At 39.9% G+C, this 14,566-nt stretch overlaps 1 protein-coding gene across 1 annotated transcript in view; it reads right to left on the reverse strand.

Annotated features, from left to right (window-relative positions):
• The window catches only part of LOC146698135 (focal adhesion kinase 1-like), a 62,100-nt gene extending 50,600 nt beyond the window's left edge, over positions 1 to 11,500 (reverse strand). Inside the window, exons 1-2 of the mRNA XM_085473138.1 lie at positions 11,319 to 11,500; positions 2,678 to 2,704 (exon numbers count right to left, since the gene is read on the reverse strand). Coding sequence (XP_085329264.1) covers positions 2,678 to 2,704; positions 11,319 to 11,355 — 64 coding nt within the window. The 5' untranslated portion in view covers positions 11,356 to 11,500. The remainder of the gene's footprint in view (positions 1 to 2,677; positions 2,705 to 11,318) is intronic.
• Between the last annotated feature and the right edge of the window lie 3,066 nt (positions 11,501 to 14,566).

Consider the following 14,566-nt stretch of genomic DNA (forward strand, 5'->3'; position numbering starts at 1 on the left):
TGTTTGCAGAGGTGTGCGTGTGTGTAAGGCAGAAGGGGGGGGGGGGGGGGGGGGGGGGGGCACACGGAACAGAAGCAGGAAGAAAGATAGATATAAACATTGTAAATGAGACTTGATGCAGTGGAAAGTAGGTGCGCTGATTGGACAGAATGCTAAAAAGGACCCGGTGACTTTAATAAACAATTATATGAACACACAAACCTGTCACACACACACCCACGGTTTTACCAAGATTAGTGATTAGCCACTGAAAACACACATTCCACTCTCCTACCACTTACGACATTTGTTTGTCTACATTTCTCTACACCATCCCTCCCCCTTTTGACTCTGCAGCCCTCAGCAGGTCTACACTGCCCTCTGTCCACGCTCTCCTCCTCTCCACACATATTTCACCTGCTCCTGCAGCCTGCGAGCTTCACTGGCAGCAAAGCACTCCAACATTCAATCCCTCTAATGTGACAACGCACAAGATGTTGTGAACGCTTTACAGCTAAGCTTCTAGTGGCTAAGCGCTGCAAGCAATTACTCACCGAGTATGCCCAGCCATACAGGAAACGTGTTTAAATGCTAGGATGTCTACTTTACTTTTTTATTGAACAAAAAAGTAAACCAAATAGAATAGCACAAACATTTTTAGTTAGTTAATTCTGCAAATATATCAAAAAGGCAACTTTTTGTGTTTAATATTCAGAAAATAAAATTATTACAATAAATTCGCCACTTTATTAGGTATACCTGATTAAGACTCTTAATTAATGTAATGTCAACAGAGGCTATGAAGTTCAAACTGTGCACCAGGATGGAAGAGGAAGCCCACATCGAATGCCACTCGTATCAGCTAAGAACAGGAAACTGAAGCTACAATTCACTCTCGCTCACCAAATTAAATAACAGAATAATGGAAAAAGAATTGTCTGAACTGACGAGCCTCTATTTTTGATGCAATATTCAGACGGCTAGGTCAAAATTTGGCGTACCCAGCATAAAAGCAGACATCCATCCTGCCGTGTATCACAGGTTCAGGCTGCTGGTTGTGGTGCACAGTAATGTTTGTCGTACCAACTGAGCAATGTTTAAAAACCACATCCGACCTGAGAATTGCTGCTGACCATGTGCATCCCTTTATGACCACAGTGTACCCATCTTCTGATGGCTGCTTCCTCAGATTAAGACATCACAAAGCTCAAATCATCTCAAACTGATTTCTCCATAACAGAAGTTCACTGGCCACCACAGTCACCAGATCTTAACCCAATAGAGTATCGTTGAGATGTACTAGAATGGGATATTCACACCATAGATGTCTTCAGCCACTGCGCCATTATGAACCAAAATCTCAGAGGAATGTTTCCAGCACCTTGTTGAATCTATGACACAAATTAAGCCAATTCTGGAAGCGAAAGGAGGTCCTAGCCAGCACTAGCAATGTGTGCATAACTAATGCAGTGGCCGGTGAGTGCATTTCTAAAACTTGGCTCTGGATACATGCTGTGCAAACAGAGAGGAGAAAGTGTAATGCTGCTACTGCAAAGAAATGACTCGGGATCTTTGTTTTATGTTTTTTGCATCATATCACTATTTGACTGTTACAGGACAGAAACTGTGTCCAGAAGGTGTTATAGAGGAAGTTTACCCTGTGCCATTATCAGCCACAAAGGTTACATTCTGCCAGTCTGCACGCTGGATGGTTTATTGTTGTCGTTTTCCAGCAAACTGAGGAAGCTTCATGTGATTACAGGTTTGTGCCAACTTCAACTTTGGCATTAGAGAACTCCCAGAGTTAAGAAATGTAAATTTTGTTTTGGTCTTTCTCAGCTCAGAATATTCAGCATCCTGCCTGTAGACATACAGTAGGATCAACAGTTACCTAGCAACAGCTATGGAGAGATACTGGTGCTAAGGGCTATAAAATGTCTCATCTATACCTTTAAAATTATTCCGCTCAACTTCAAACCGCTCTCAGTAACACTGGCCTTGTTTAAGTCTGCGATAATATCAAATAACATCTGATTTAAAAATAAAAAGGAAAAAGCAGAACAGCACCTCTGTACAAGTGCTCTAAACCAAACTATGTACAATATCCACTTTTATTCAACAAAAAGGTTGCAAAAGGAAAGTATATTCAAAATAAAGCTGATATAACCATTCATGTACTGTATACTTCACATATTAGCCTGCATTGTTTATACTGGCTTTAAACATTTTACATGATTTAAACAATGTTTAAAATAAAGCCTGCTGATATATTTTAGCCAAATAATGGTAAATCCTTACCAACATACACCAGTATGAAAATATCTTCTACAGAACAGAAAAAGATGTTTAGAGTAATTTACAAATCATGTCATAGTTTTTCCAGCAGCATATGCTACATCACATCTGAGCAGGGCGACAAACACTAATTTGCTCACCAGTTTGTGAAATAAAAAGCTAGAAAGTTAATAAAGAAAGGGCTCCACGATTTTACTTTTTTTTGATAGAACACGAGTATGTATTTAAAAAAATACACATCTAGGAAATTTGACAATACCTTGATATTACAATTTTTTTTTAACTTTCACAGAATTGATTCCTAAACTCAACTAAACTCAATAGTTTTTTAATTCCTATCATTAGTTGATAGAAAATAGACATAATACCTTCATATATTGAAAACAACTCAAATTGTACTCACCGGCATAGTATGATATTCTGGAAATGTCTGCGAAAAGAAAGAGGGAGAAAAAAAAAGTCTTAATTGATAAATTTGTGAAAACGACTCAGTGACTTACATCCTGCGTTATTCTCGCTACAGCACTCAGCTGTAAATGGGGTAGATATTCTCTAAAACTTGTCTGTGACCAAAACCACAAAATTAGCACATTTTAAAGCCATTTTTCTCTGCATCTCATTCAGTACCTGACAGAAGATGATTTTTCATGCATGGATAACTTGAAACTACTTTAACATTTCAGAGGTACTGTACAGCAGAGTAAAGAAAAATAAATTAAGAGACAAAGAAGACTTAATAAGAGCTTGACAGGTAAAAAATAAAACAACAGATAACATTACTACCAAAGGTTTCACCAGAGAGGATGCTGACTACTCCAAAAGTCCCAATTTAACTGAATAAAATTCCCATTTTAATTCTGAACACACAAAAATGAATTTCTAATCATGCTCATCACTTCACTTCTTTACACGTTTGTCAGCACTGAGCACACAGCAGCAGTGATGAATGAAGAGGATTTGATGTGAGCTGCGTTCCAGACGGATGGAGCGAGGCGAGAATCATGACTTGGCAGAATATATCTGCGCCGTCATGCTATAACAGCTTCACCTCCAGCTCACATTCAAATCTCAATCTGTCCCCTGACCTCTCTGCCTAACGCTCCTCTCTCCCATACTTTCACTCTCTAGATTCTCATACAACAATGAAACCAAACTGAACATTATGCAGAAATGTCCAACACTCTGAAGCTAAGCTGACATCGGTTACTAAGCAACAGACAACAGGCTGTGGTGCTAATAAGGATGCTGAGGCTTTGTCTTTATAATACGTGTAGGGAAAAAAAAGGTTAGTCCTAGTTCCGTACAGTTTTATGTTACTTTGTATCAACTTGAAGCACATCAGGGTTCAGGTATGTACTGTGTTACAGTCTCTCTAGAAAATTGTGTTGAGAAGCACGTCACCAACCTGCATTTAATAAAGCTATAACCAATTAGACTGGGATGAGTAATTGTTGGCTTCATTAATAATCATTTTTAAGCTGGAGGTGTGCACTGATTCAATATTAAGGACTCACTTTAGGCTGTGTACAAGCTAAATATTTTTTATTTTTATCAGTTGCACAAAGGAATTAGATGAAGTGGCCACAGATGGAAAACAGCTAAATCATTTTTGGTTGGTACGGCTTCTCAGTGAACACCTGAGACGAGATAGAATAAGTGTAAGAGACTGGTAACAGAAAAGGCATAATTTTAGAGTTTCATTCAAAGACAGATGCAAACACTGTCTGCTATTAGCAGAAGACAAATAAGTTCATTTTCAATAGGCAACAAACAACATGTAATACTGTGATAAGAACTTAATGTAATTAGTATGAATTTGGTACTGGAACATGTGTGAATATCTTCTTGCAATATGCTGTCAGACAACATAACTGTTTTACAACAAAATATTTCAAAATTAAATAAATGCAACACTAATAATACACTGTATATAGAACGTGGTAGATATAGCCATAAGTTCATGAAGTCTCATTTTGAAGCCCTGAAGCCTTCCACTGTCACAATCGCGCAGTTTTAAAACTGGAAATTTAAGACTACACTCATACAAAGCAGGCTCACCCTAAAGCATATCCTGCCTGATTATTCTTTTTATCTCTGATAAACACCATAATTTACCAAATAAGCATCATCTTTTATTTAATAAGACCTGAGCCTAGCAATTGCAAACATAAACTAATTAGGAAAGTGTTTACTGAGGTCAAACATCAGGGAAGCCAGAGTTGTTTTTCCCACCTACTTCTATAAAGCCTGACTTGTTTTTCCACTAGAGTCACCTCCTGAGGCTTTTCAGTGCTGGCTTTACTATTTAATCTATCATTTGAATACAATCTGTGGTATTAAAGCTAAGATCTTTAGTAAACTGCGCTTACTCACAATTCTGACATAAATAAAACTGCAGTATAGCATGTACTGTACTGCTATACAGTGGTAGAATGCTTTGGTGGCCTCAGGAATACCTTTTGTGGATTATGTAGATCTTTTGGCTTCATCAGACATCTACCTCTGGCTCACACTGGGGTAGTTTGCAGTCGAGTGTGAAATGGTGGGAAGGAGAGTTAGCACCTCCAAGTCTCGAGCCACAGTTTTCAGCCAGAAAGGGCGTGGAGTTCCCTTTCCAGGTCATAGAGCTGCTCTCCCAAATGGAGAAGTTTATTGGGGTCTCTTTCACAAGTGAGAGGAGAGTGGAGTGGGAGAATGATAGATGGATCAGTGTGGATTGGCAGCGATGCAGATGCTTTACTAATCTGCCGTGGTGAAGACAGAGCTGGGTGTGAAAGTGAAGCTGTCGATTTATCGGTCTATGTTCCCTTACCTCACCTACGGCCACAAGTTCTAGGTAGAGACTGAAAGAATGAGATTAGGGACACAGGCGGTGAAAATGAGCTTCCGCTGAAATAACGTTGTGCTCTCCCTTTAGGACAAGGTAGGGGATTTAATCATTCGGGAGGGGCTCAGTGCAGAACCGCTTCTTTTCCACATCGGGCATATGAAAAGGGCATCACAGATGGGGTGTTTTCGGCATGTCCTACTAAAAGGAGTCTCTCATACAGTTCTAGGACATACTCTCGGCTGGCTTGGGAACACCTCAATGTCCTCCTGCGCTTGTCACCAGTTAAAGGGCAGAAAATAGGATGGATGGATGAATGGATACCGTGTAATAACTTACCGTGCGTGGATTCCAATAAGTTACATTTTATGGTGTGTTTTTATTACTTCTCATTGGTTCACTGATGCTCAGAGTATGCTCTACCACTTTACACACAGTAATTTCCTGTAAACACATAATCCTGTTTGTTCCTGACAGAGTTGAGTCCAAAGCGCTGGCTACAAGTAGCATGCTGTTACAAAAAGCAGCACAACTCCAATCCTGGCATTATTCTCCGCTGTACCTCACACCGAGTGTAATATTCAATACCGATAAATGCAACATGGAGGATTGTCGGCAATTTAAAGCTAGAACTGGCAGTACATTCAGCAAAGAACACCAAAGGATTAAGGATGTATCGAAATGTTTCTTGACATTTAAAAATATACATCAAAGAGTAATATCCCAAACCGCCACTGCTCTTTAAAATGTGATAAATACAGCTGCACATATTTTAAACATTTACCGTATGCATGGCAACATTAGTACAACACAGACACAAAACATCTTCATATGTAGTTCAACAGACTTGTCTTTGTCATGAGAAATGATTTAAATCCAAATCAAACTTTTAAAATCCACAAATAATGTCCCCAGACTAGAGCCTGTTAGAGAGGATACATCTGTCAATAGAGCCGCTGAAGACATTTTCAGTTGCATAAACACACTTCAGCGCTTCTCCTTCCTACTCTGTCATATTTGCTCCCTCATGCTCTCGGCCCCTATTCTTTTGCTTTCCCACTCAGAGTGAAAAAGCTATTGCCTCTGGCTGTAAATCGCAGAGGCTACACCAGTTGACACCATGCTAAGGGCATTGCACAACTCCATTCTCATCATGAAAACAACAACAGCCTTTTGCACTGATCAGCCTGTCAGAACACAGTACAACAGAATAGCAGGGAACAGAACTGAGTGCAGCATCAGAGCAGTCACCACAGTGGCAGCTAAGGCTTTAATGAGGTAGTTGTCCCTGTACGTAGCAGCTATAAAAAAAAAAAAGGTTTATTGCAGTATTGAGACCACAAGGAAGGGAAGTTCTCATTTACACCAGAGCAGTTTTTCACATCTGGATTTTTAATGTTAAGCAGAAAAAATGAAGATTTGCTGATGATACAAAGCTTAAGTTTTCTTCACCTGAAACACTTGTGTAGTAGCCTTTATAGCCTACTCACAATACACAGACCAACAGAAGCCAGAGTAGTTTCAGTATAGTGGTTTATGTATTCACCTAATCAGCAATATATAGCTGGTTCTATAGATCTCTCTGTTCCCCATCAGGAAGGTCATCGAGTGTTAGAAATAATAATAAGAAAAAGCTGCCAAATTAATCAGCCCCTTGTGAATAAGGGAGCAGCCAAAAGTAAGCAGCTAATATGTTCACTGCTACACTTTCCAGTGCAGTCAGACGAACTCAATTCAGCAGAAGAATCAAAAAAATTCTTAGGACTTTATTTAATTACATTTTTACCGCTATAACATTAGAGAAGAAAAACAAAAATAAGAACCTGAAGACATTACAACTTAAACTCAAATGGACCTTTAAAGAACTAGGTATTAGGTATATCCTGTCAGTAGTAGGTTGGATTCCTTTTACTTTTTTATTTAGAATTGCCTGAATTCTTCATTGCATCCAACAAGGTGCTGAAAACATTCCTCTGAGATTTTGGCCGCATTGGCACGACATCATCAGATGGTAACCGTACAACTGTTGGCTGCACATCCACGATAGGAATGTCCCGTTCCACCACATTGCAAAGATGCTCCAGATAGGCCATTTGGAAACATTTTAGAACTCTGTCTTGTTCAAGAAGCCAGTCTAAGATTATCTGAGCATTGTGACATGGTGTGTTACACTGCTGGAGGTATCCATCAGATGATGGGCACACTGTGGCCATAAAGAGGTGGACATGGTGAGCAGCGACATCCAGGTAGGCTGTGGTTTTTGCTCCAAGGCTACCAAAATATTTTCAAACAACTCACACAGTGGATCAATGCCTGTTGGTCGATCATTCATGCATCACAGCAGAAATCAAGACTCATCAGATCAGACAATGTTTTTATAATTATCCGTTTTCCAATTTTGGAGAACCTGTGCAACGGTAACCTCAATTCATAGGTTACTTCGGCTGGTGTGGTCATCTGCTGCTGAAGCTAATCTGTATCTACGTTTGATGTGTTGTGTAAAAAACCATGCCATGTTCAAAGTCACTTAAAATCACTTTTCTTCCTCATTCTGAGGCTCAATTTGAACTTCAGCAGGTCATCTTCTATCTTACTTACTTATCTAACTTACTTCTGATTGGCTAATTAGTTATTTGTATTAACAAGAAGTTGAACAGGTGTACCTAATAAAGTGACTGGTGAGACAGGTTTATTTTTTGAAACCAGTCAGCGCCTTGTGAAGTTGGATCATGTCTTCTCTCTGGCTGAACAAATTAATGATTAAATTTCAGATCACATTGTTTTCTTTATTATTTATTTTATTCAAATCTGTGATTTTACGAGGCACGTGTGCAGTATGCTCTCTCAGATACCCACTTTATTCCCTCCTGTTCTTGCAGGTTTTCCACCGATTTAATAGATTTATAGTTTCTTTCGTTTATAAGCCATTTTATGGCTCTACCTCAGTGTGCAGTACACTGCCCCAAAGTTAACATTTATAAACACATTAAACCAAACCACAGCAGCCCCGGGGTCTAGCAGAACCTTCTCATCTTAGAATACTTTCAGGAACTGAGAAAAAGGGATTAGTTACCCAAAACGTTTGATCTAATATATGTATTACATAAAATACCTCCCAATCCATTTACTCTATAAAAAAAAAAAAAAATACTGTCTAGCATTAAATAGACCTATGAGCCAAGAACCTTCACAGCCAAGGTGACCGATCACAGATGACTATATCAAACCTAGTTTCAAAACACTTGAGGTTCATTTCATTTTCTTACACAAGCTTATAAGCAGAAACATTAATCTGTAATGTCAATGGCATACCTTTTTTAATCTCTTCTATAAATACATATTTGCTAATCATCTCACACCTTTTTATACAAGTCAGTGTGAGGTGAAGGACTTGACTTTTAACATATTATAACATAGCAGTCTGGACTGATTCTGGACTGAACACAGATATGGATACTAACTGACTGTCATGTAATTCTTTCTAAAATGTTCAGTTTGATTTCCCATTTAGTCTTTGCCATTTCAGTCTAATACTGCACGTTTGCAAGACATCCTGATGGCATAGAGTCATGTGAAAGTTTTCACAGTGAAAAAAATAAATACATCCCATGAATCAGTAGTTTGTACCATGTTACTTCAGTTCATTTGAGGTTAATTGGCATTTATTTGCATTTGTTTACAGCTCTAAGCTTTGCAACACCTTAATTCTTTTCTTTTTCAGCCATTGTTATAGATTTGGTGTTGTGTTAGGGATCATTGTCCTTTTGCATGACCCAGTTTCAGGCAAGCTTCAGGTGTCAGTCAGGCAACCTCACATTTGACTTCAGAATACTTTGATATACAGAGGAGCTCACGCTCAACTCAATGACTGCAAGATGTCCAGGTGCTGTGGCCGCCATCATCACGACTCCACCATCTTGATGACAGTTGCTATGAAGTGTTTGCTCTAGAATGGTGTGTTTCTGTTTCGCCAAACATGGTGCTGTGCACTCTGGCCAAACATCTACAGAAGTCTTGCAGTTTGCTCAGATGCAACTTTGCAAACCGAAGCTGTGCTGCCATGTTCTTTTTAGTGAGAAGTGGCTTTCTGCTGGCAACCCTTTGAAACAGGCCATACTTGTTCAGCAAACTGAGAACTACCCAACTATGGCAAAAAAAAAGAAAGAAATGAAAAATCATGATCATAACCACTTTGCTAATAATGATATGATAGGTAATGGATTTTGGAATAACGTAACTGTTAAACTTTTTTGTGTGTGAAAATATCTTCACAGTGGACCTTCTTGAATTTCTAAAATATTCATGTGGATTGATCTAAACCTGCCACAGTGAGTCTGAGTTTAGATGGGGGCAAAAGCCACAGCTGTACAGGAAAGGAATGTGTTGTATTTACAACAAAACAAATGTACGACTGCAAAACAGAACGCAGAAGAAACAGGAATTTTATCTTCATTATAATTATTCTTGTTTGTATAATGTTAGGAAGGCAAAACTGTAATTGAAAAATAATTATCTAAATAATTACCTATTAAAGAAAAGCGCTGTCAGATACAGGCGATAGTCAGATGCACTGCGTATACATTTCCTTAGAAGAGGCTTTAAAACTATGAAAGCTAAACAGCAAAATTATGTTAGAATGAGGCCCTGAAATTGATTTGAACGTCTCACAGGCAGTCAGTGATGACCGACATGGAATAACTTAAGCAAAACAGTGAGCTGTGGATGCAAATAAGGGCAGACTGATGGTGATACATGAGCGCTCGCTTCCAGTCATACAGTCACTGATCTTTCAAGACAGCCTCCTTCTGTATTACCTGAAAATATGACAACAACTTCAACAAACCAACTGTAACACTGTCCTCCAAAATTTGTAGCAGAAATTAAACGTCTATATGGCTACAGTTAAGCATATTGTATATCCTATGACCTCATGTTTAATCTGTCACTTTACAAACTTGGAAAGTTTATGGATAGCTACTTCAGCTAAGGAAGCGTTTAAAGCAAAAGCTACTTTTTATTTATGATTGTAAGCGTGAAAAATATGACACAAGCCATCAGGTATCTTAGTTATAGTTATTGGCGCAATAGCAGAAAACATGGCCTGGGGCACAGGATGGGTGTTGGAGCTCGAAGTGTCCTGGAATTCAATGCAGCACAATAAAGTAACCACATTTAAGGCAAGACATGAGACAACACAACTTAACTGAGATCATAAGCTGGAGTTTTATATCCTTTATAGATTCTACGGGTGTGTTTGTGTTTTATATGTAAGCTAATATTGCAGAAACAAACACACTGAATTCCCTTTTTTCTATAGGCGTAGGGACAATCTGATTTTCAGCTATAAAGGCAATATGAAAAACTGTTCAGCTACTTACAGTCCTCTGAACAAGAAAAAAGGGACATTTGATAACTGTGGGCAGTTGTTGGACAAAACAAGAAATCTGATGTTTAACTCTTTGCGGTGCAAGTATAACCAAATGTGGCTGAACAAAGAAGACTACAAGCTTGGACTCCAATATGCTTTTTAAACCACCTTAAAAAGCTGTCTGTATGAATAAAGACTTAGATACAGTTTTAACTTAGGAAAAGCTGGTTAGGATTTAAAAAAGAAAAGAAAAGTCAGGGTTACATGTGATCATCTCGCTAAGAGTTAAACCTACTCCTGTTTAGCTTTTGGATTTCATTGACATAGGTGCCAGTTCCTCTAAACTATGAGAGCAACGTTTAGGAACTATAATCACAGCAGTTTTTGTTATAATCGAACGTCAAGCTGAGGGGGTTTCAGAGTTGTTCCCAAGAAAAGTTTAAATACGCTTCGTGCAGACAGGACAGCGCACAGTCACGCTATGATTCATAAGTTACGTCGAGTCAGCAAAATAAGAAAAAGATTTTTTAATTTAGGCTTAAAGCTACAAACAAACAGATCTCTGCCACTTAATCTAAAAAAATGAGAAGGAACCAACCAGGTTTAACAAATAAAACACAATGGGCCGACACCTTATCAGTCCCCTAATCTTGTTTGTTTGTGTTCCACTCTTTACCTGTCTGTGAGGTTTTTCACATGCAACTGCTTGCACAGCAGTGCACAGAACAAATTCCTTTCCAGCTTTCTGCCTGCCAGACCCTCTCTACCTGCCTCGCACAGAGCACACACCGATCCAATCAATGGCAAGAAGATTCACAAAGCCATCAGTATAACCGCACACATACATACCTCCATTGGTGCAACCCAGGAAATCCCAGAACTGCATGTTGGCAGTCAGTACGCAGAGGCCCGGTCCACCGCTAAATCATGAATGTCTGTGTGTTCCTCTCCTCTCTCTCTGCACTTCCTAGTTGTACTGTATGCTGTCACTTATAGGAGAGTGAAAACACCCGCCCACTGAATGTTTAGGACTGACACACCTGGGGGGCTGAGTTTCATTTCCAAACTGTTGCCTCCTCCTTCTAAATGCTTGATTCTCATTCTTTCCCCAACTAACTCTCCCATCATATCCCACCATTCTGCCTGTCGAATTTGTGAGACCCATCATCACTAAAGAAAGGGATAAGGGAAAAAAATCAATCCAATATCCGAATTGTTGTTTCCCCATTCATGCATCTTCATCTCAGTGGAAGTAACAAGAGAAAAGGTGAGGAGACCAAGCAGCAGACACGGAAACAAAGCCATTCCTTTCCCTTTCAAGCATCACTTCTAAAAATAAAAACTCATGCACGATCATCACATGTGCACAATTTTTCAGAATAATGAAAAATGTGCTTGATATGCAGTCAAAAACAGAGAAGTGAAAAACATCAACTGCTGCACTGGTGGGATGTGCACTCGAGCAAACATTAATGAGTGCTTTAATAGTATCTACACAGAAAGGCATCCGCTGGAAGGGAAATTGTACCAGAAACTGACATTTCTTGATAATTCACTAAGAAAAAAAAAAGTGGTCATATCCCTTTTTCAGGAGAGAAGTATATTCCATGTCAAGCATGGTTATTTTGTCCATGATCAGATCATAATATCTGCGAACACACTTTGGTTTCCTGACCCAGTGGTTTTTGCTGCTAGAGGATGTTTGCAGGGATGTGATCTGTGGTAACAGCCACATAAAGGCAGGAAACAAGACGGCAAAGCATCAGGAAAACAGACATCTGTAGGAGACAAATCAGGGCAGCTTGGATTAAAAAAAAACCCTGAAATCAAAAAAAGCAAATAACTGACAAACCTTCAACCACAGAGCTGCTGGGCACTAAGCTGTGAACCAGGTTTAATTCTGTCAGGTTTACCATTATGCATAGATTTCTGTTTAATCCCATCAAGCACGCTCACGAATGATTTGTGGCCCTAAAAAACACACAAAAAAACCCCACAGGATCTGCTCAAATATTAATCCATTTCAATCGGCCTAGTTCAGTGATCAGTGTGCAATATTGAGGTTGACAAGGCAGCAAACAGCCCCCAAAACACTTGAGACATTCAGGTTTAAGTAAAGGCTGTCTCCCCCTTTTGTCTCCAAACCATTGCCTGCAAAAGATAAGTCTCAGTGTGAGCCACTCACTGCTCAACAAAACATAGCTGTTTTGCAAAGGCGTTGTTACTCCGCATGACAGAAATCCTGCCTGGTTTGGACCTTTGCACCCACCGGAGAAACACAGAGGGGTGGTTTCGGCCACTGCACCACTGTCTGTCTGTTAGGAATACAAATTACTCCGCCGTGTATAAAACGACTTGTAATTCACATCAGCTAATTCACTCTAAACCCTCATGCCAGCTCCTAAAAACACACCCACACCTAAGTGCATTGTCGTTAACCCCCATTGTCTGTGTGTGTGTGTATGTTACCCCCCTTTAATGCTAAGCTAGCTAAGCTAACCCAGGGCTATTCCCACTCAGTTCGCCCCCAAGAGGGATCAATACTCACCCGCTTCAGCCCTGGAGCCCGACCGCACCTACTTTCCGTAACCGGACACCTTATCCAGCCAGCGCGTCTGAATTTTATTAGCACATCCACTGATAATAGAAACCGGCTAGATGGATGTCTCTGTGCTCCAGGTCCCTCTCCCCTGTCTGTTTTTGTCCACAACAGCGCCGTGCCCGGTAGTCGGTGTCCACTGACGCTAGCTGTTAGCACTGCTGCTGCCTCTGCTGCTGCTGCTGCTGGAGGAGCCTGATCCTTTACAACATGGCTGCAGCTGGCAGGGCTCATTGACAGGAGGAGAGGGGCCCTACGTGTCCACGCCTGCATCAAGGGACCCCAAATCTTTCTGCATATGAGATCCAGATTTTGGAGAACTACACTATCCCCCTATTTATTTTGTCACATGAAGAAAAATGGCACAGGAGAGTAAAACCGCCTTATATTGTACACTAATCTTGGGGTCTTAAAAATCCACACATTTAACATACTATGGTGGTATTTTATTGTTTTACGTATTGATGACCAGTTAAAAAGGACGTTCTGTAGTGCCGTGAAGGGAAATCTATTTTGAGCCCATATTTTTGCCATATTAAGGAGAAAACACATTATGTTCTGAGGTTTTGATTCTTTCTTGCAGTTGGTTCTAGTTAATAGGGCATCCAAACAATAGCACTTCATGAAATTACTGTATATATGGTTGCTGACAGGCTCTAAATTATACATAAACATTAGAAATCAAACACTGAGTCCTCGCTAAATCTGGCTAAAGTATGTGCACACATTGAAGTACACCTTTATTTGATTTTAAGATTTAAGAGGTGCATGTGTCTGTGTGTGTGTCGGGAGGGACTGTCAGAGCAGGATGAAGTAAAGCTGTCATTGCCACTATCAAACTGCAACACCGTTTGTCTGTAACCATGCGTCTTTGCTTCTTCACTGAATAAAAAGATGTACAGTGAGTTTCACAAATGTATGTCAGTGCTGATGGAAGCTTTAAGTTTTCTGTATTTTCATAGTGGAACACACTACACAGAGGAACAGTAAAATAAAGGACACAGCGAACCTACAGCTGTGCTAGAGCTCATGTTTAAATTAAATCTTAAGAGATTTATGTCATACATTATTCATCATTGCTTTATGATGTAAGGCAAACAAAAGAGGTCTTGAAATAAAGATCCCCCCCCCACACACACACACACACAATTATTGACTTTGATGCTGGCTGCTTTGTTTTCCTCTAACTGTGTATCGCCACTGTCTCGCAGCCAAAGCCCAAAACAATCCATCTACTCACACAGCTCCCCCCTCCTCACACATACAGTCCCACCTACACATCTACTACATTCATGCATGCAGCCAGCTTATGCCCATGCAAACACACATTCATGCAGACACATTCTGAATACAGAGATTATTTTTATCCACGCACACGTGTGATGCAAATTATGATGCAAGAGACGGTGACACTTGGATTAACTCACAATGCCGTGATTACGTGGCAGCGCAGCCCACGTATGCACGTCACACACCGTGGCATCTACTGGGACAAAAA

Source organism: Copadichromis virginalis, linkage group LG11 (genome assembly GCF_057382275.1).
Source record: "Copadichromis virginalis isolate Kocher_CV1m ecotype Utaka linkage group LG11, C_Virginalis_male_GT1.1, whole genome shotgun sequence".
Lineage (NCBI taxonomy): Eukaryota > Metazoa > Chordata > Actinopteri > Cichliformes > Cichlidae > Copadichromis > Copadichromis virginalis.